The sequence below is a fragment of the Nematolebias whitei genome, chromosome 13, assembly GCF_014905685.2.
Source record: "Nematolebias whitei isolate Nwh7 chromosome 13, NemWhi1, whole genome shotgun sequence".
In the NCBI taxonomy this organism is placed as follows: Eukaryota; Metazoa; Chordata; class Actinopteri; order Cyprinodontiformes; family Rivulidae; genus Nematolebias; species Nematolebias whitei.
Window position 1 is genome coordinate 29348701 of NC_056510.1, and position 20264 is coordinate 29368964.

General features: G+C 40.0%; 1 protein-coding gene across 1 annotated transcript in view; it reads right to left on the reverse strand.

Annotated features, from left to right (window-relative positions):
• Window positions 1-3630: 3630 nt before the first annotated feature.
• lmo7a (LIM domain 7a) overlaps window positions 3631-20264 on the reverse strand; it is a 74179-nt gene continuing 57545 nt past the window's right edge. The window contains exons 13-30 of the mRNA XM_037687051.1: window positions 15504-15776; window positions 15137-15251; window positions 13702-13863; window positions 12760-12944; window positions 12616-12679; window positions 12306-12362; window positions 11279-11304; window positions 10099-10206; window positions 9294-9380; window positions 8519-8850; window positions 8274-8330; window positions 7039-7094; window positions 6793-6951; window positions 5395-5587; window positions 4882-5196; window positions 4302-4410; window positions 3796-3898; window positions 3631-3722 (exon numbers count right to left, since the gene is read on the reverse strand). Of these exons, the coding sequence (XP_037542979.1) occupies window positions 3700-3722; window positions 3796-3898; window positions 4302-4410; window positions 4882-5196; window positions 5395-5587; window positions 6793-6951; window positions 7039-7094; window positions 8274-8330; window positions 8519-8850; window positions 9294-9380; window positions 10099-10206; window positions 11279-11304; window positions 12306-12362; window positions 12616-12679; window positions 12760-12944; window positions 13702-13863; window positions 15137-15251; window positions 15504-15776 (2424 nt within the window). The 3' untranslated portion in view covers window positions 3631-3699. The remainder of the gene's footprint in view (window positions 3723-3795; window positions 3899-4301; window positions 4411-4881; window positions 5197-5394; window positions 5588-6792; window positions 6952-7038; window positions 7095-8273; window positions 8331-8518; window positions 8851-9293; window positions 9381-10098; window positions 10207-11278; window positions 11305-12305; window positions 12363-12615; window positions 12680-12759; window positions 12945-13701; window positions 13864-15136; window positions 15252-15503; window positions 15777-20264) is intronic.

Genomic DNA, 20264 nt, shown 5'->3' on the forward strand with positions numbered 1-20264 from the left:
GACAGAACTGACAAGAAATCTCTGCTCTGAAAAGCACCAAGTGAGGCTCAGGCACGAATCATTTACTCTGACGGTGCAGCACTGTGCAGGAGAGGGTGAGTGGGAAAAACAACAATGATGGCATGTGCAAGTTTTCAAAATCACAAAAAATATGATCAAATATACATTTTATAATTAAGTTTAAAGCCATAACCTGTCGATATCGAACCTGCAGCACATACCACAACAGTTTCAGCTCAGAAAATTAGCTTTTATTTTGTAAAGCCAACCTCTACTTAGAGCAGATTCCACTCAAGAACAAGAATACCAATATCAAAGGCCTTAAGTGCTCTCTACTTGAACATTAAAAAAATGTCCCCTATGCTTGAAAATATTTATTGTTCAGACACAAGAAGCACGCTGGTGCAGTTGGTAGAGCTGCTGCTTCTCAGACAGCAGGTCACCCCAGTTCAAATCCCAGCTGGGGGGCCTTTAGGGTGGAGTTTGCATGTTCTCTCTGTGCATGCGTGTTTTCTCTGGGTACTCCGGTTTCCTCCCAGATCAAAAACATGCATGTTAGGCCGAATGGTAACTCTAAATTATCCCTAGGTGTGAGTGAGTGAGTGAATGTTTGTCTCCGTGTCCCTGTGATGGACTGGAGACCTATTCAGGGTTTCTCCTGCCTCTCACACAGTGACATGGGCACCAGTAACTCCCATAACCCAAAAAGGAAGAAACAGATAAAGATCATGGATGGGCTCAGACAAGAGCAGAAATTCCCCAAACTACTAAAAATGATGACTGTCTGCTGTAGCATCCATTCATTATCTTTTATCAACTTCTTCCATTTTGGATCACGAGGGTTGCTAGTGCCCATGTCCAGCAATCACTGTGCGAGGGATGAGGTACACCCTCAACAGGTCACAAGTCCATCACAGTCTGCTGTAGCAATAATGTCAAAAAAAAAAAAAAAAAGATTGGCTATTAATTGCTATTGTTTCTGGGACCTTGATTTCCAAAGGAAATGCAAAATTTTCTTTCATCAGAGAACATAACTTTGGACCAATCAGCAGCAGTCCCAGGCGAGAGGCTTCTGACACCGCCTCTTGTTCAAGAGTGACTTGACACAAGGAATGCAACAGCTGAAACCCATGTCTTGCATACATCTATGCATGGTGGTTCTTGAAGCACCTACTCCAGCTGCAGTCCACTCTATGTGAATCTCCCACACATTTTGGAATGGGTTTTGTTTCACAATCCTCTCCAGGGTGCAGTTATCCCTATTGCTTGTACACATTTTTTTCTACCACATCGTTTTCCATTCACCTCTCGATTCATGTGCTTGGACACAGAGCTCTGTGAACAGCCAGCCTCTTTAGTAATGACCTTTTTCATCTTGCCCTCCTTGTGCAAGGTGTCAATGGTCGTCTTTTGGACAACTGTCAAGTCAGCAGTCTTTCCCATTGTGTAGCCTATAGAACTAGACTAAGAGACCATTTAAAGGCCTTTGCAAGTGTTGAGTTAATTAGCCGTTTAGACTGTGGCACCAGGTGTCTTCCAATATTGAACCTTTTCACAATATTCTAATTTTTTGAGATACTGAATTTGGGGTTTTCTTTAGGTGCCAGTTATAATGATGAATAGTGCTTGTAATGTTTATCGTTTAAGTTTCTTAGCTGAATTTGGAGATCTTATAACTTGTGTTTGGTTAATCAATTTAAATACACATGTGTTGCAACTGGTAGAGCTGCTGCCTCTCAGCGAGCAGGTCCCTGGTACAAATCCTGGTCCGGGGGACTTTCTGGGTAGAGTTTGCATGTTCTCTCTGTGCATGCGTGGGTTTTCTCCAAGTACGCCGGTTTCCTCCCACAGACCAAAAACACTCATGTTAGGTTGATTGGGAATTTTAAATTGGTGAGTGTGTGTGAATGGTTGTGTTGTTTGTCTCTATGTGTCCCTGTGATGGACTGGAGACCTGTCCAGGGTGTACCCCGACCCTCGCACAGTGATCGCCGGACATGGGCACCGGTGACCCCCGTGACCCAAAATGGAAGAAGCGGGTAAAAGATAATGGATGGATGGATGTGGTGCAACCAACACCACTTAAGTATTTGGCTGCAGCTTCATTGTAGTCTACATCGGTATAAGAAAATCTTACACTGCCCCCTTGAGGGCAGTCCAAGTTCAGTCCAAGTTGGACTAAATTATTCTTAAAAAGCTCCCAAATGTTATAATGAAGGTTTATGAGAAAATTTCCCTAAACATTCAAAGGAAGCAGAAGTTTCTTCTCAGTGGAAGAATGTTAAATGAGGCAGTCTGAGTCGCTGACAAAGGATTACTTTTTGAAGGTTGGCCTAGCCGAGGTTTCCGTATAAACTCCACTAGACTGAGCATATCGCTCGTACAGCCGTTCTCACACACATATTCCATAGGAAAAACGCTGTGGGTGTCCACGGCTCAGGTAAAGAGATAAAATACTTATTTTGTAATGGTTCATATTCCCCAGTCTAAGCTGTGCTTTGCACCTTTCAGGCTGTACTTTTATTTTCAAAAGCTTCATGAATAAAATCTCTCTGCCACTAGAGTGCCAAGAAAAAAAAAGATCTGGAAATTGGGCAAGCCTGCCTTCAGGGACTGCTTGTACTTTACCTTAAGAATACAGAACCAAGAGCAACACTACTTTCTGCAAAGTAAATTGCTTATATTCAGCAGGGGAAATTAGGACTATTTCTGACCTTGCAGTTGAAATGCAATTGGGAACAGTAAACTAGTCTATCTGGTGTGTTCCTCCTCGTGCAAATATTCATTAAATGCATATAAACGGATACAAATTTGTGAAATGTCCAAAAGGACAGGATGTTAGGGAAACAGCCGATCAAAGTATAATCAAGTGTAATGCATGCACTCAAAATAAAAAAATGCAAGACAAATTGGCTCTGGAGAACTTGGGAGGCTGCATCCTCTGAACCTTCGCACAAAAGCAAATTGAAATTTATTTAATTTTGACTGAGGCACAACAGAAACGGAATGAGACGAGGAGATGAGTAATCATTTTTGACAACGGGCCAGGAAAATTTTTACATCATAACCTGAAATATCAGGACAAGATTATTCAATATCAATGTCTAAAAAAAACAAACAAACACAAGATGAACATTTCGGTTTTTATTTACAATGATACTCTTTGCCTTAATTTTTATTAATTATGGTGTATAATCTTAAAATAAAAACTGTCCAAGCAGCTGTTTTGTTTTTTTAAATATGTTATATCAGAGAATTATTTATCTCCACTTTAACAGCAAAGCCACAAAGAAATGACAAGAATAGCTCCTGACAGATATGTTAACACCACAAGACAAAGGAAAGAGAAGCAGGATCCTGTAAGGTTTTATTATAACTAAGAAATCTGTCTAAATGAAGTTCAAAGCAAGTTTTTACCCTGAATCGTTCAGGTAATTCTTACTCGAGTAGCTTTAAAGCTAAAACATTTAAAAAATAAGGAATGCAGAAATATGGGACTTTTTTTTTTTAAGTTTTGGTGTTTAATATAACAAGGAAATAATTTCATTAACATCCTGTAATAACAAATACAATTCTCAGTGAGTTAAATGATGTTTCTTAGTGACCTGAAACCTGGATATACATGATGGCTTTCTGTTTAAAGTTTATGGGTTGTTGTCACAAGTAGTCTCCTCGTCAATCTGCTGGAGCACGAGCGCATCAGTTTGAAGTTGGCTGGGTACCTGAAAGAATGAACAGCTCCTTTTAGCTCATAAAACAGACTCGGAGCTGCTGCAGCTGGATGAAGGCACTCACTTTTGAATCGCATGTAGCAAGAGTTACAGTAGAGCTGTTTGTTTCGTATTCTGACTTCCGTCCCAGCTTGAGAGCCTCCGAGGTCGACCTTGCAGTCGATACACTGTGTGCATTTAGAAAAGGACAAGAGTTAAAGAGTCCCTCAGCTGGATAAGTTTACTGAAGATCCCACAGGTGGAGAGATGACGACAAACTGAAGGCCTAGATTTTAAAGATCAAGATGAAATATGAAAAAAAGATTAGCACAGAAGATCAAGATACAGATGCAGAAGATCAGATCTGAGTGAAGTCCTGTGAAGAACAAAACTAAGAACTGTTTTCAAAAAGGGAAAGTTATTAGTCTGAAACAGAAACGAGTTGGTGCAGCTGTAAAGAGATCAAGACTGTCAAAGTGCCTTGTGGTAAAAAGAAGAAACAAGATGTTTTAAGGGATCAGGTTAGTCTCGGAGGAAATGTCGATGCGTGCCACTGATGTGCTCCCGTGTCGACCGGAGCCTCACTCTCACCTTAAAACAGCTCAAATGATAACAGAGCTCGAGGGACTCGATGATCATGGCTGCTCCTTTTCCCAGTGGGGTGATGCAGAACGCACAGATTTTCTTGCCACTCACTGACCTGAATTACAGAACGTAGAGCTGTGACCTGACAGCCAGGCGATCATGAATGATACATGTGTGACTGCATGCACACACAGACGACAGGATCACACTGGGATACACACAGCTTGAACTGGTACATGGTAAACACGTGAGAAGTACTGGTTTGAGGTTTACATTAAGCGTGTGCTTGTTTGACGCGTTTGTGCGATTTATAAAATACTTTTCTATCCAACAAGAATGAAATTAAAGGAAAACATATGAACGCTTGTTTGGATGCAAAAATTCTGGCAAAGAAAATCCTTGCAGAAATTTGTATTTGTGACCATCTTACAAACATCACACAAATTAGACCACCACCAAGAATGCAAACAAATATAAACAAAGATGTTGTAGAAGAATGCCCTTTGAAGCCACTCCCCACGTTGAGATGTCAAGTTTTCCTCCTACAGTAAAAGTGAAGTGGCGTGTTAGGAGCTGTTAATTTTACCTGCTGAGCTGCTGAGGGCCACCTGCCTCAGACGTGGGGTCTGGAGAGGTTGTTGGTGACGGAGTAGATGGGGACGGTTGCGACCAAGGAGAAGAGAGGGTTCCTGCCCCAACTCTAAGGGAGCCCATGGAATAAGAGGAAGGCAGAGTGGAGGAGGCAGACCGCTGAGCCACTGACCCGCCGGTGTAAAGAGAAGAGTTTCCATACAGAGAAGACTGAGGTCGAGAGTAGTTTTGGACAAAGGAGCTGCTCCTGGGTGTCTGTGATGAGCGCCAGGAGTTTGAGGAGCCGTCCAGGTTGTCAAGAGACTCACCTCTGCAAAGCACCCACATTAGCAGGTTAGTTAAAGCAACAAACCAGCTGGCTTACCAACTGTTTTCATAATCAGTTTTTTACAAATCAACCAATCCAAGTTCATCAGAAGTTGATCAGTGTAGCAGCCAGGCTGGTAAACGGTTTAGTTTTGCACCCAGGATGTTGATAAGTAAAATGTGACGGAGGAGATCTGTCTACCTGCGCATTGGTGGCACTTCGCTCTCCCAGGTGGTGACTGTGCTGGAGGAGCGCTGACGGATCCAGCTGTTGTCCGTGAGCAGCGACGTTGTCTTCTTCATCTCCCTCAGGATCTGCTGACGCTCCATCTCAACCTGCGATGCGAGCTGCTGCTGACCCTTCTTGTCAGCGACTCCAGGACCTGACACTGTATCTAGGAAGGACAGAAAAACAATCGGTACACTGACATGGCCAGTTCACTACGACTGAGCCGTGGATCACAAATTGTCAAGAATGGCACAAGAGAGTTAAAATACACAAGAAACAATTGAAATATGATTATAGTAGGGATGCACAATATTATCGGCATGGTATCGGCCGATATTACCGTTAAAGTTCAATATCTGACATCAGCCATTCCATCAAAATAACTCAGATATAAAAGACACGGTTTAAATGCCAGTGACAAAGATGCCTACAGCGCCAGCACAACGTGATGACGTCATGCGCGCCTACCTGATCTCCCGTCGGAGAAGAAAATTCAAAATGTCGGCCATGTGGAAGGGTTTTTTTTTGTTGAGGATGTCAGATTCCCAAGATTTATGGACTACATTGAGCCTCACTACATCCTCCCCAGTCACAGATATTTTTCCAACGTAGCCTTACCCGAGTTACAAGCCGTCATTTCCGACGTCACTGAGAGGCTAATAGCCGATAGCACTTGGGTGAGTTTTACTACAGACATGAAGTGTTAGCCCCGTTAGCATGATTAGTCTTGTGGCACAATGGATAGACAAAAACTTTGAACTTAAAAAGTCTGTCCTTCATGCACAAGAGTGCAGAGGATCCCACACTGCAGCTAGGAACCTGGAACAAGCCTCCACAAGTGAGACAGCATCACAGGTGACTAATGCTAATAAATAACATTTAACACTTTTCATTTAATATAAGTCAAAGTGCTATGCATATCATATGGCTGTTACTGAATATATATGTCACCAGCTCTTGCAGCTGGGACACAATTTTTGCGGCAAATAAGAGGGCTATGTTCTGACAAAGGATATCAGTATCGGTTAACGGACAAATAAGTTTTAACATATCGGCATATCGGCCAAAAAGCCAATATCGTGCATCCCTAGATTAAAGTGAGATAAATGACTTTACTCAATTTGACTACAAAATGCAAACTAAAATTAAATCATGCAGGACAAAATAAATAAATAAAAATCAAAACTGAATTAATCTGAGAAGAATCCCACTCCAAAGAGTGAATTAGTCATTTCATGGTTAGACAACTGATTAACTTATTTGGTGGTTCAGCTGCAAATCAAACAGCTGAAAGTTCTGATTTAGTGAAACTAATCAACTGATTGGATCCAGATCAAAACAGAAAGATGGCGCTTCGGACCAGAAGCCCACCTCTCCCTTCCTCTCTGTCTCTCGTGGCATTTATGTCGTTTCTCCACTCCAGCTCCCGCTCCGACACAGCGCTCTGACTTTGGGTTCGCCTGTCGCACGCAATCCTCAACTTCTCTTTCAGCAGCCAGTGAGACGTACCTCCGGGCTGCACATGCACACCTACAGCGAGGTACAGCCCACATACATGCAGAGTGTGCAACATGCCTACATGGAACCAAATGAACAGGATAAATGAAGAAAACTGACCTCTTCTTGGTGGCAAATCGTCTTCATCAAGCTCAGGGGATGACTTGGATTTTGTCCTGTGAAACAGAAATAATGTTTTCATTCAAACAAACAAGGTTCAAGTCAATTAAAAGAAAAGGAATAATTGCAATCCTCTAATTCCAATACTAAAAAACAAAGATATATTTTGCTTTGTGCCAGGTTTTCTATAGAAAATCTGAACAAAATTTCAGCAGGAAACATGAAAATCTGCTCCTTTAAACATGAACTGATCGCAATACATTTGTGAAAATTTCAAACATTTTAATGTAAAAAAAAAAAAAAGAGCTATTCCCATTTCATATGGAAACGTACACCATTTGCAGGTCAACAGTTTTGTAAAGCACATTAAACATTGAATTACCATATTTTTCGGACTATAAGGAACACTTAAAGTCCTTTAATTTTCTCAAAAATCAACAGTGAGCCTTATGTATTAATCAGGTTGTGCTTACTGACCTCGAACATATTTTATGTGGTTATTGTGAATGAACTGAATAAAGTTCGACTTATCTGACTGTTGTTTCGCTTAATGCGCCTTATACTCCGGTGCGTCTTATGTATGAAAACAGACCCACTCATTGATATTGCGCATTACAGTCCAAAAAAATACAGTACTTATTTAATTACTTAACTCGTTTTAAAACAGGCTCTCTTCTCAATTTTCATTTAAAACATTGTGTGTTTGGATATCAAGGATAGTGAATGCCGAGGCTTAAGAATTAGAAATAGTCTCAGTTTCTATGGTGAATAAAATGCCTTGGCTGACATTTTAATTGTGATGGCTATATTTTCTTAGTCTTGTAAGTGAGGGTACACTTAATAAAAACAAAATGTAATTGGTGGTATAGTTGTTATTTTATATCAAACCTGTGTGTTAGATGTGTCAAACCCCTTTGGTCTTGGCCCAGCTCAGACAGCTGTCAGCTTGTCAAAACTGAACTGTTTAAACTGAGATCATTCAAAGAGCTATGTAAAACAATATAATAATTGTTCTAACTTTTCCACAGAACACTTCTTCATATGATCTGAACTATTGCTTAACATTTAATTCATTTTCTTTTGACACCCTCCTACATAAGCTCTTTTCACAGTTCGACATTGATGTTAGTTGGTTATGAAGCAAACATAAAAACATGATGTAAGAACAGGTAGTAAATGCTTTTAGACAACAGATCTGGGTGTACAGCCAGACAGACGTGTTCTCCTGCACTGACCTGTCTGTAAAGGACAGTGGAGGCTGAACAGCAGCAAAGCTGTGGGAGCCACCAGACCTTTGTTGAAGAGCAGAGTGAACAAGGCAGTGAGAAGATTAGAGGAGGAGGTTGAAGCAAACGCATTAGTTGCTTTTATGTTAATGCACAGACAGTAAAGTGTTAAATGTGTTATCAGCAGAATGGTTTAAATGTGACAACATGAGAGAGTTAAGGGCAGCAGGAGGAGGAGCTGTGGCACTACTGACCACTGCTGCTGCTGCTCCAAGGCTCTTTCTCTTTGTTGCTGCTCAGCAGCTTCCCGTCGCCTCCTCTCCTCCTCCATCTCCTCCTCTTTCCTCCGTTGCCATCTCAACTCCTCCTCCTCAATTATTTTCCTTTCTTCTTCCTCCTGCCTCTCTCTCCTCTTCCTCTCCTCCTCGAGCCGCTGCATCTGTCGCTCCTCCTCTTCCCTCTTCCTCCTCTCCTCTGCCTGCCTTTGGCGCTCCTGCTCCACCTTCCTCATCCTCTCCTCCTCTTCCCACAGAGGAGGTGTGGACTGGTGGGCAGGCACGTGTGGGCCGATATGATGGCTGTTCACCTGGAGACGGTCAGGTTACCGTTGAGAAGGAGAACAGAAAAAAGGAAGTATTTAAACACAGTAATATTTAGAAACTACCTCGGAGAAACATGTTTGCAGTAAAGAGACTTCCTAAATCACTTAAAGTTACAAACCAGGAAACGATATGTAAATCCATTTTTCTTTCTGTTGCAAAGCTATTTAATGTGCAAAATATCCACATGACTGGACGTCGCCCTGCTCCTGCTTTCACTCAGTGTTTTATCTGAAAGCGTCCCGCTTTTTAAAAGTCAGGTTCAAGACTGTGTGGCCACGTAATCACAATATAATTATAGTATTTAACATCAAAGCTCTTTGGATACATTTGGAAGAGTTTGAGCTGTGAGTCATGGTTAATTGCCAACTTTCAGCACTCAGACAATATTTCTGATATTAGGTCTAACAAATTAAAATGCTGTGGTTACCTGTTGTTGGGCCCCACTTGTGGCAATGTCTTGCTGAGCTTTGATCCATTCCTCCTGCAGCTTTTCCTGATCCCGCTTATATTTTTCCTGCAAGCAAGGAAGACCAAAGAGTCTTTAATGCATACAGTCAGGAATGTTTTTGTTTTTCCTTACAAGGACTCGCATAGTACATAAAAAGCCTACAATAATCTTTTGAAGTTAGTCTTTCTTTGCAGATTGTGAAATCAGATTGTGTTGCAGGGAAGAAAAGCAGTGGAGCTAACGAGCCCCCTCAGATATATCAACATTAAGCTTCGCTCCCTTTAATGTCCATCCAGAAAAAAACATCCCAGCAAAACAATGTGCACAATTTCCACTAACTTTAACTGTGCACAAAGTATGATAGATATTAGATGAATACTTTAATAACCCAACAATTGTCTGAGTTCAACACGTGGCAGCAGAAACCACCCTGAAGACTTAAAGTGTTATGTTATCAGAAATTTAGGCTTGCGAAGAACTGACAACTATTTACTTGTTTGGTTTATTTTCATCTGAGCTTATTTATAAATGAATAGAGATCTAATAATTACACGCCGAGTGCAATCTGTACTAAATATAGTAACTTCCATAATCTATAAAAGAGGAAAGTTTGATGAGGCTCTAAAGGACAATGCGTTAAAATACATAAAAGCACTTTGATATATATTTTTTTCTGTTTCATATTTTACATCAACATCTTTTTCTGATCATGTGATAACCGCAGCATAAAGCGTAACGTAAAGCTCTTGCGTATTGCACCAACCTGCACATGCCTTCTACATACCTGCAGGAGGCGTTCTTGTTCTTTCTGCCATTTCTCTTGTCTTTTGCGCTCTTCTTCTGGGTCCCAAGACCAGCGGCTAGAGGAGTGAGTGATTGCAGGAACTGGTATCTGAGGACAGAAATAACCATTAAAAAAAAAAAAAAGTTTACAGGCCTCCAAGTTTAATTAAAAAACAAAAACACATTTAGTGTTTGTTTTAAACTATAGAAAAAACAGTTAGAAAATAAATTGCCATTCAGTTTCTATAGGGATACAGAATGGCAAGTAGTTAAGGGGACTTGGATTAAAACTTACTGAGATTCTGGGAAACAAAAGACAAAAGTTTCAAGTTATAAACTATTGAAATTCACTTCAGTCCAATTTCTGGGCTGAGGAACTTTGCTAACGTGAAAACCTTTTGGCAGCAACAAATAAAACCTGCATCCTACTCATCAATCAGGTGTTCCACTGATTACTGCATCAGAAAAACTACCTGTGAAATACTTAAACTAATTCATCCTACTTTAACAGTTATATTCTACCATGTTGTTGTTTACCATTTTTCTTTTGGACCTTGTCAATATTATATTTCTTTTTCACTTTTTGGTACTTTATTTTGTAACATTGTTGCATGCTTTAGTATTTCTTGTTTGTAGCGAGTCGAATCGGTTCTTCTCATCCTTAACATTTCATTGCATTGTTGACCTTGTGTGTGTCTGCATATGACAAACAACTTAACAGCTGTGTATAAAAATAACCGTTACTATAACCACTGATGTATCATCAGGTCCACACAGCTCTTTGGTGGCCCAGACCTTATGTTTTAATCGGAATCCTAAATAAAAGCATGCAACAAAAAGAAAATATTGATCATATAATATAATATATTAATAGTAACTTCAAAATAATCGCCTCTAAAACCTAACTTGACTGGTAAAGTGGACATCTGAATGGAAAAACAAAAACAGTTGAATCATCAACAGTTTTTTTTTTTAAAGGTATTAGATATTTTTTAATGTGTAGACTAAAAACACAAATTTGTTCAACTTTTAACCACCCACAGAAGCAGACCTGACATGCCTGTGAGAGGCTGAATAGAGTGGATCAGAGTGTTGCAGTAACTATCAGAACCTGTTTTTGCAGATGCGTTCATAGTAAAAGAGCAAACATCCCACAGATAAAAGAAATCGACACTACTCACATCTGGAACTGCAGCTTCTGATCCTCCTGGGAAAGAAAATACAGTCAGTACCTGAAGCCCATTCAGGCAGAACAGCATGCGAATAAAATTTAACCCTCAGGCTTCAAGTTTTAACTCATTTTTTTAAGACCCCAGATGATTCATTTTTTAATTGAATGTCAAACTGCAACAGTGATACATCTTTTTAGCCAGCCTTAAGAGGCAAAGGTTAAATTTTCCTTTGGGACTTATTGATTCTCTCCATACTGGGTCACAAACATGTTGACATTTACATCTGATGGAATCCCAATATCTCTGAGAGGAAAATCAATAAATTGATTGTGAAGACATGATCAAACAAGCTAAAATCAGCAATATGCATGCAGAAACAGCAAGCACAGGACAGACGATCTTGAAAGGCAAGCAGACACGTGAATAAGTGTGTGTTGGAAAAGCTTTTAACTTCATGTGCAGCAAAGTGAAAAGTGTAGCCATGTGTTTAGTTTGGACATCATTCAATATTACCACCAACAAGACTTGAAAGATTTGCTTGTGTGGTTGTTGAGCTGAAATAATGTCATGCTGCAAAGCTTCAGGAGCCTTTACGTTCCCATTTTTTAAAACGCTATAAATTTGGACTAAATTATCACAAAATTGTGTTTGCTTCAGCAGCATGCCAGTATTCCAGGCTGTACCAGGCAAAAGTGAGAACGTCACTGCAAACTTGACCCTGTTTACCACAGAGAAAGACCAGCGCACCGACACTGGACCCAGAACCACCTGAAGGAGGGAGGGGGCACAGCACAAGAGAAGCAAAACTATAAATGTTTGGGCCTTGAGGGGCTTCCATCGTAATTCTCACAGCTTTATCCACTTGGTGAAAGGTTTACGAGTTGAACACACATGCAGCTCCTACTGGGAGAGCTTAGCAATTCAGAGATAACAGCACATAGAAAACAGCCACCAGAACATGCACAAGTCAGTTATTAATAAGTACCACCCACACATCCCCATCAGCTGGCTCCTTTTCTCCTTTTTTTATTTTTACCTTGTTCAAAAAACTCTGATCTCCGTTTTAAGTTTTTCAAAGATATTGGTTCAGACTCTACATGAAGAAAAAGAAAACAGGATAAAATAAAACACAAAAGGGGGAAAATTAACCTTAGACAGCATTTATTCTATTAAATTCTTACGAACTTGTGTTCATCATGTTGTTTCTCATAGTAGATGTCTCTTACAGTGAGTGACTCTTTTTCATAGCTTGCTTTCAAGTCAAACTGACACCAACACTGATGGGCTTTAAAATTATGACCAGAAATAATCACGAGAATCAATATTATAACCTTTCTGCCCTTTACCTTTGTTCCTCATGGTTACCAGTTCCTCTTGAAGATTCCCATTAACTCTGTTTGAAGCCACATCCTGCAGGGAAACATTGCAGAGTGTGCACTTGTTAAAGAGTCTCTTTAACCAGGAACAATACAATCCATCCATCTACTTACCACAAAAGGATGAGTGGGGGCCTCCTTGGCTGGCACCGTTTCTGTCAAAGTGCGCGAGCTGAAATCCAGACTGGACTTGATGGTTTTTGTTTCAGGAGAGCCTGGAAGTACTGAATGATCCGTGCTGGTCAGATTGATGGTCTTATGGCTTTTAAATGGCAGGGAAGGTTGATCTCTGTCCCAGTCTGCATGCAGTAAATGCAACGGGCAGAAAAATACATGGTGTGTTTGCACATTAAGCCATGTTTGGTGTGTTTGTGAGTCTTCTGTATATGCAAGCCTCATTTGACACTGGTTACCCACAGGCCACAGGAAAAGCAAGGGTGTTATGGTGTTATTGTTGGGCGCAGCAGGGGGAGACAGAGAAACCACCTTCCCCAGCCATGCATCCCAATAAAGCTTTCAGTAAACCCAAACAGCCTTTCTAACATGTTAAAAACCTTTAAACTTTACTACACCAGTTAAACAAAGACTTTGTGTTATTTCAGTAAGCTACACCGAGTAGTTTTTAATTTTCTAAAATGGAATCGATGCAGTTGGAACTCGGCACCATGAACCTGAGCAGGTTAGTCCTTTACAAGAGAACACTGCATAGAGCAAAACATGAGTGTCAATAAAGCAGAGAAGCCAGCAATAATAATATATATTTTTTAAATTGCAGAAGTGATAAAAGTAAATGCAGCAACAAAACCCCCAGAGGTCAAAACACCATCCTCCCCCTTCACCCAGCAGGACAAAAACAGTTTACAGTTCTTTCATCATTAAGCAGTCGAGATTATTCATGGATGACTTCACAATAGTTTACAGACCAATTTAAAGTGTCAAAACTGTTTAGCAACACACAAAGCCCAAGCAGAATCGTCAGTGCAGGAATGTAACCACTAAATGGTGTCGTTTTTTTCTTCCACATTCAGTCTCCCACACAGACACACGATCACTCACTGTTCTGGCCATGACGGCGAACATCCATGACCAGGCTACCCTCCTGCAAGGCCGTCTCCAGGCAGGACCTCCATTCTATGTAGCTCATTTCTGCCACCTTCTGCCCGTTCACCGTCAGAACCTCGTCCCCAACTTGAAGCTGGCACATCTCCGCTGAGCTACCTTAAAGACACAATTACAACTTCATTAAAGCTTTTTGGAAAGATTTTCAGAATTGGATGATTTTCAAGAGCTCTATTCCACCTTTAAATTTTACTATAATAAAATCTGGACTGTTAACAGGAGATGAAGTTTTAAATTATGGTAACAACAATTTAATCCTTATGGCTAAATTTTTTATCCACAAAATGCCATGTCCTGAAAAATGCCCCCATGTTCAACATTTTTTTAACTGAAATAATTTTTTTCAAGGAAGTGCTTAAATGCTGTAACCTTCCAAAAGCCCAATTGTTATACCAGTATATTAATAGCTTGAACCTCCTCTTGCATTTGTAACATTTTTTTTGTTTTGCTGTGTCCTTAAATTGTTCATTTTCTTTCTTTATTTTATTTCTATTCATAATTTCTGTTTAGTTTTTATCATGTCAAATGTGAACTTGTTTTGTTGTATGCCTTGTTATATTACGTTCTGGTTTTTTTTTTGTTTTTTTTTTCCCCAATAAAGACCAAAAAAACAAAACCTTGACGCAAAGGTCAAGGGTCATTAGCAAAGAAAAAATACTTAATTTCACCCCTTTAATGGTGAATGTCAGGGAACTTTTTTTAGTTCAAAATGGCATCAGCTTTTCATTTCCTCTCATTGCTTTGCATGGTTTTATATTTGTATTACCTGCCACTGTGAACGTTCATCTTATATTGAACTTTTAATTATTTATTTCCAACATTTTGCTAAAGAGAATTTAAACTCAGAAAAAGCAGCTGACTGTTTTCCAACATGCAATCATTGGCTTGATTACAGAAATAAAGGGAAAATAAGCACTGATCTTTTAAAAACCAATTAAATAAAAATTTGGCAACACTTACACAATAAGCCTAAAATGAGGATTAAACAAGCTGCAGTTCAAAACTCATGAGTTTGTCGACACTATTCAACTGCGTGTCCTACAGCGTGGTGCAGGTGGAGAATCTCAGTAGAAAGAGGCTCAGACCCAGAAGAACTGACCCAGTTAGATGCTGCCCTACATAAGTCTGGCACCACCACTGCAATGGACTCAAAAGCTTGCAGACATCCAACAAGCGGTGTTTAAATGGGAGATGAACCTGAATCAAAGTGCTGCACAGTGCAGCCGTCACACAGATGACTAACAACTCATTCAGTGTTTGATGACTTTTCTTGAAAACTGCTGCAGTTCAACTCAAACACTGATTTTAGAGGAGCAAAGCTTTGCTTGTGCAATCCAAATTCATTTTATTTGAAGGTAAATTCTGTTTGTACCTGGCTGGATGGATGTGACACAAGCTCCTGTCGAGTCCCAGGCTGCATGAAAGCCAAAGTCTCTGCTGCTGTTTGGCTTCTGGTTCAGGCTAATCCGCATGTCGCAGAAGTTTTCCTGGAAACGACACAGGTGAGGAGAGATGAACTCGCTAACAGAGATGAGCTACAGAAGGCATCATGTCAGGTTGCATCTCTGCATTGACAGGAACACCTATTGATCATTTATTGAATAAACTTGTTGCTACAGTTGAGCCTCTGCAGAGAAACACTGTTTTTAAGATTAAAGAAAATATTTACAAATTCACTGATGTTTCCCAGCGTATCAAAACAGCTGATCAGTTTATTCAACAGTGCATAAAGTGATTACCTTGCTGGTAACTTTGACAGGAGCAGAAGCGACAGGAGCTTCGCTCTTTACACGAGGCATGACGGATGAGACGCTCTGAGTGGAGGGGACACTTTCTGTTTTGGTCCTCTTCTCCTCCTCCTCTTTTTGTTCTTCCTCCTCTTCCTCACTGCTGTGAGCCGAGTTGGATTGAGCCTCATCCTCAGATGTCATGAACTGATGATACCGACTTGGCACCGATGTCTTCTTAGAAACAACAACGTCACCGTTGACACGCTTGTTGGCGTCGTCCACCTGTCAAAGAAAAATACGACGTCAGATGGAGTCTAAAGGACAACAAAAAGAGCAAAACTTGAACATCACTGGAATGATAATGTAACGTTCAGCCTGCAAATGTGTAGAAGCAACTAAAAGTTTCCAATATTTTAACAGCTTAAAAATGATCAGAAGTGTAGTGAACCTGATGACCTGATGATCTGACCCTTATCTGACCCTGATGACCTCAAATCTACCAGATGGACAGAGACTGTTATTTTCATTGATCTGAATAAGTCTGAGCCATCTGATGACTTTCTTTCTTGAATTAATCAAGCAGAAAAGACAATCCTCTATAATCATTACTGTCTTACAAATGTTTTGATAATCAAATTGTGTTAGTTTCACTCAATGCTTACAGGTTGAAAAGAACTACTCATTTTTATTTTACATAAACAGTAAGTAATGATTTTTATTCCTCATTCAAAGAAGAAATCACCTGAATATGCATTTCTTGATTTTCTGTCTGAAATGAGCCAAGTCGTAAGTATGTGAAAGTTGAAGCTTCGGTCAACTAAATGTTTACTGAAGAAGAAATGTCATGTTTAACTATTTGAGAAGATAATCAGAATAGAGACTCCACGAAGTCTGCTTTTTGCAATAATCTCTCTGTCAGTTGTTAAACAAATCTCATTTCCTGACCTCGACTCTTGATAATACCTTACGTCAAAAACCACACCTCTTTCTGGTACATCCACGAATCAGAAAGCTCTAAATTGAACCGGAAGTCGACCCATTTAAAATGTGGCAACTTTCCAGTTCAAGTTAGTTCTGAATTGTTCTGAAGAGTTCTGAGAGTTGGAATGTTTCTGGAGCGGTTCTCATGTAGTTCGGAAGCAGTTCTGAAGCAGTGCTCAAGGAGTTCTGAAGAGAATTGGTTAGAATTCATGGAGAATGGTGAAGTGAATGGAAGAGAATTCGAGAATTCAGGAGAGTCAGAGACGTTGGAATTATAACTTCTGTTTGAACAACCCACGCACGACTATCTAAGGATTTCAGCAGCTCTCAACGGAGACGCTGAAAGGTCTGGAGGACTCTCTATCGAGCTGATCTATCATCAACAAGGTAACGGTCTCTTCTTCGACTAAAGTGTACCGGAGGCGAGCTGAAATCTGATGAAGCGTGCACGTTCTGGTCAACAGATTAAATTCCCTCACATATTTCTCTGTAAGATAAATCTCCACTTCATCTTAAACTCTTCTCTCTCTCACAAAACCAGTACAGATATTTTAGAAATATCTGAAGCAAAGTCCTCAAATCACCGCCGAGTGATTTGAAGTTCATTATTTGTGAAACTGTCTGTCATTATTTTCATATTTTGCCAAATTAATGTAAATGTTTGATGTTAAACTTTGATTCTGAAAATAAATGACTCCATTCATTTGATGGGTCAAAGATAATAACGTCTCTCGTTCGCATTTCTGTTAAATTCAATGCACGGCATTACACAGTCAGAAAGATGAGGAACTCGTGAAATAGTATGCATATAAACGGGGATATATTGTCATACTACAACTAGTGACACGTACCCACGTGACTCACTACAAACTGGTGGCTCGTACGCCTCATGAATGACTGTTAATTCGTGTAAACATTGATTTACGTGTTGGCATGTTGAAAAAGTAACAGTTTATCAGCTGTGATTGAACGCAGCCGGAGCTGCGCGCTTGGAGCTGCGCGCTTGGAGCTGCGCGCTTGGAGCTGCGCCTTTCAAGCAAACGCTGCATGTTCTAAGCGTTGGGCTAGTAATGTTTTAAAAGCTGAAATTGTGTCATTGAGTCTTTATGAAAGCTGAATTTGTACGTCTGTTACGTGTAACTAAGAGCTGATGAGCTGTGGAAGACGTTATTCTGTCTAAAAGTACGAGGTTCTGCTTTAAGACCCGGCTGTGGACCAGTTCGGTTCTGTTCAGTTCGAACGAGTATTTTGAATAGATGGATAAACGTTTTAAAAGCTGAGTGCCATCTCAGAACACAGTTAGGAGTTGATTCGTTACAATTTTTAACAGAAAAAGTGCATTTTGACAGTTTAAAAGACGAAAAGTTGACGAACTATTTCACGCTAATCTAACTTGCTAGTTGGAGAAAACGCTTCCTGATTGGTTGAATTCGCTGTTGTGGAGCGCTCTGATGGGTTGAGAAGGCTGACTGGCGTGGCTACGTCACTTCCTCTCACCCTGCGCTGCTTTGCCATTGGTGATTTCAGTCACGTGACCCGGAAATGAAATTCGTTTTCATAGGGAAATAAAATCTGCTTTTTAAAGCTGAAAAACGCCTCTAAAGTGATTCTAAACACGCTGGTTAAAAGCTTCGAAGCATATTCGCTGAAATTTTGCCACGTTAGAGCTTAAAATTCGTCATAAAATGATGTTTTCAAACAACACTAGCGATGCTAATTTTAAGCTAAACAGCTAACGACCGGAGTTTTAACTACGCCTAAAATCACTAAATGAAGCTGCTATACTGTTCCAAAAACTCATGTTCAGGCTAAGAAGTCGTGTTTGTTGAAATTTTGCCACGTTTGTGTAAAAAATCCGTTCAGAAATGTTGATTTTAACCGAGTTTAGCCGAAGCTAACTTCAAGCTAAGCGGCTAACAACAGGATGTCAACCGAACGCCACAGGAAGTTATAGCTCCCCTAGTGGATAACACAAACAGTGTCTGAGTTAAGATTAGTAAGGTAAGGCTGACATCTTCTGGACAACCTTGAGAAGACAGGTTTCACTCGCTTTTAGGTCTAAACAGTGAAATTAAACGTTTTAATCTTTCTAAAAGCATTTTCGAGTCAATAAACGTTCCTTAAAGCTGAAAATTACTGTTACCTTGCATTTTAAAAGTTATAAGGTATTTATGCAAACGAGCATTCACCAAAACAGTTTTATTTCACTGGTAATCCCTTAAAACTAAGGTACAAAAATAAACATTAACTTTTTAAAAATAGAAACAGTTACAGATTTTCACAAAGTTGGAAAAAGTTTACTCATTTGCTAAAAGGATAGTGCACATTTAATTGATAAATCACTAAATAAAAGTAAATACATCAGACAAAGAGACTTTGCTGATTTTATTTATTTTAAAAAACCTAAAACATTAAAATTCTCCTGTTTAATCTTTAAATAGAAGAAAAATGACAAGCGAAGAAGATGAAGACAACTTTTCAAAACCAACAAATGATGATATCATTTTGGGGGCCTTACATATTTTGACAAATCCACTTATTGGCAAAGAAAAAGAGCAATTACAGCAACTTGATGAAGCTCAAAGACAAGAAGAGCTGAAAAGTTTGGCCGCAGGAACATTAAATACAGAGAGTAAAAAGCTTAGCCTTGAACGGTTAGCAAAAATCTCTCTGCTTCTAAAAGCTGAATTGGATGAACGGTCGGAACGCCTTGACTGGATGTCTAAAACACATGAGAAGGATCTCTCAGAAATGCAGGCGTCACTAGAAGCAAAATCTTATGAAAAGATTAAAGAAATAGACCGTCAGTACAAAGCCACGTGTGCAGATAACGAGGTGCTACAACAACAGTTGCAGCTTGCAAAAACTGAACTGGAACAATGCAAAATAGATAAACAAAATCTACAAAAGCTACATATGCGCTTAGAAGGTGACTACTGTACATCCCAGGAACATTTAAAAAAATGTGAGGCGAAACTAATAGCAGCAATAGAAAAAGGTCAGAATGTTGTTCAAGGTGACCTGGAATCCAAACCAGACCTTGAACAAAGTCGGACTAATACACCAATTACTCAACGACCTCTTTACTCACATGGTCCTTTTAGACCCATCCAATCACCTACACAAACGGGCAGAGTAACACCCCCACAACTGATCACGCATGTGAGACCATTGATATCTTCTCCATCAATGGATGACTTGCAAAAAATCTCAAAATATGTACAACGTTTCATCCCTGAACCGTTGGGCTCCGCTGGAACAAAAGCGTACCTCAGAGATCTGGATTTCAGATTGAGAGCTTATCCAAACGCTACGGTAGAAGATAAAATCAGTCTGATACGACTCACTTCGGACAGAGAGGTGTTTACCTTCATCGAGCGTCTACCAGATGCAACGAGAAGGGATTACAAACTTCTGTGTGAAGCTCTGATCAAAGAGTACGACTCCTGCGCAGGGCCTGCTGGGTATCCAGCCGCAGACAAGGTCACGCAGGGCAAGAATGAACATCCAAAAGTTTATTACAAAAGAATCTTCCAAGCTTATTTTGGTAGCAGAAATGAAACCGGAATGGAGGAAGAAGAAGGTTTTAAATTTGTTTTCAGCAAAAATCTCCATCCTGACATTCAAACGTCAGTGCAAATGATGGCAAATTACAGAGAAAAATCCATCAGTGAGATTAAACAGTGCGCTGTGAACGTGTTTGAGGCACGTTGTCATGCCAAGACGCCCATAGAAGTGTTTCCTGGTGTAAAGGTTAAACCCCACTCCCTAGAATTAGAAGGAAGGCGT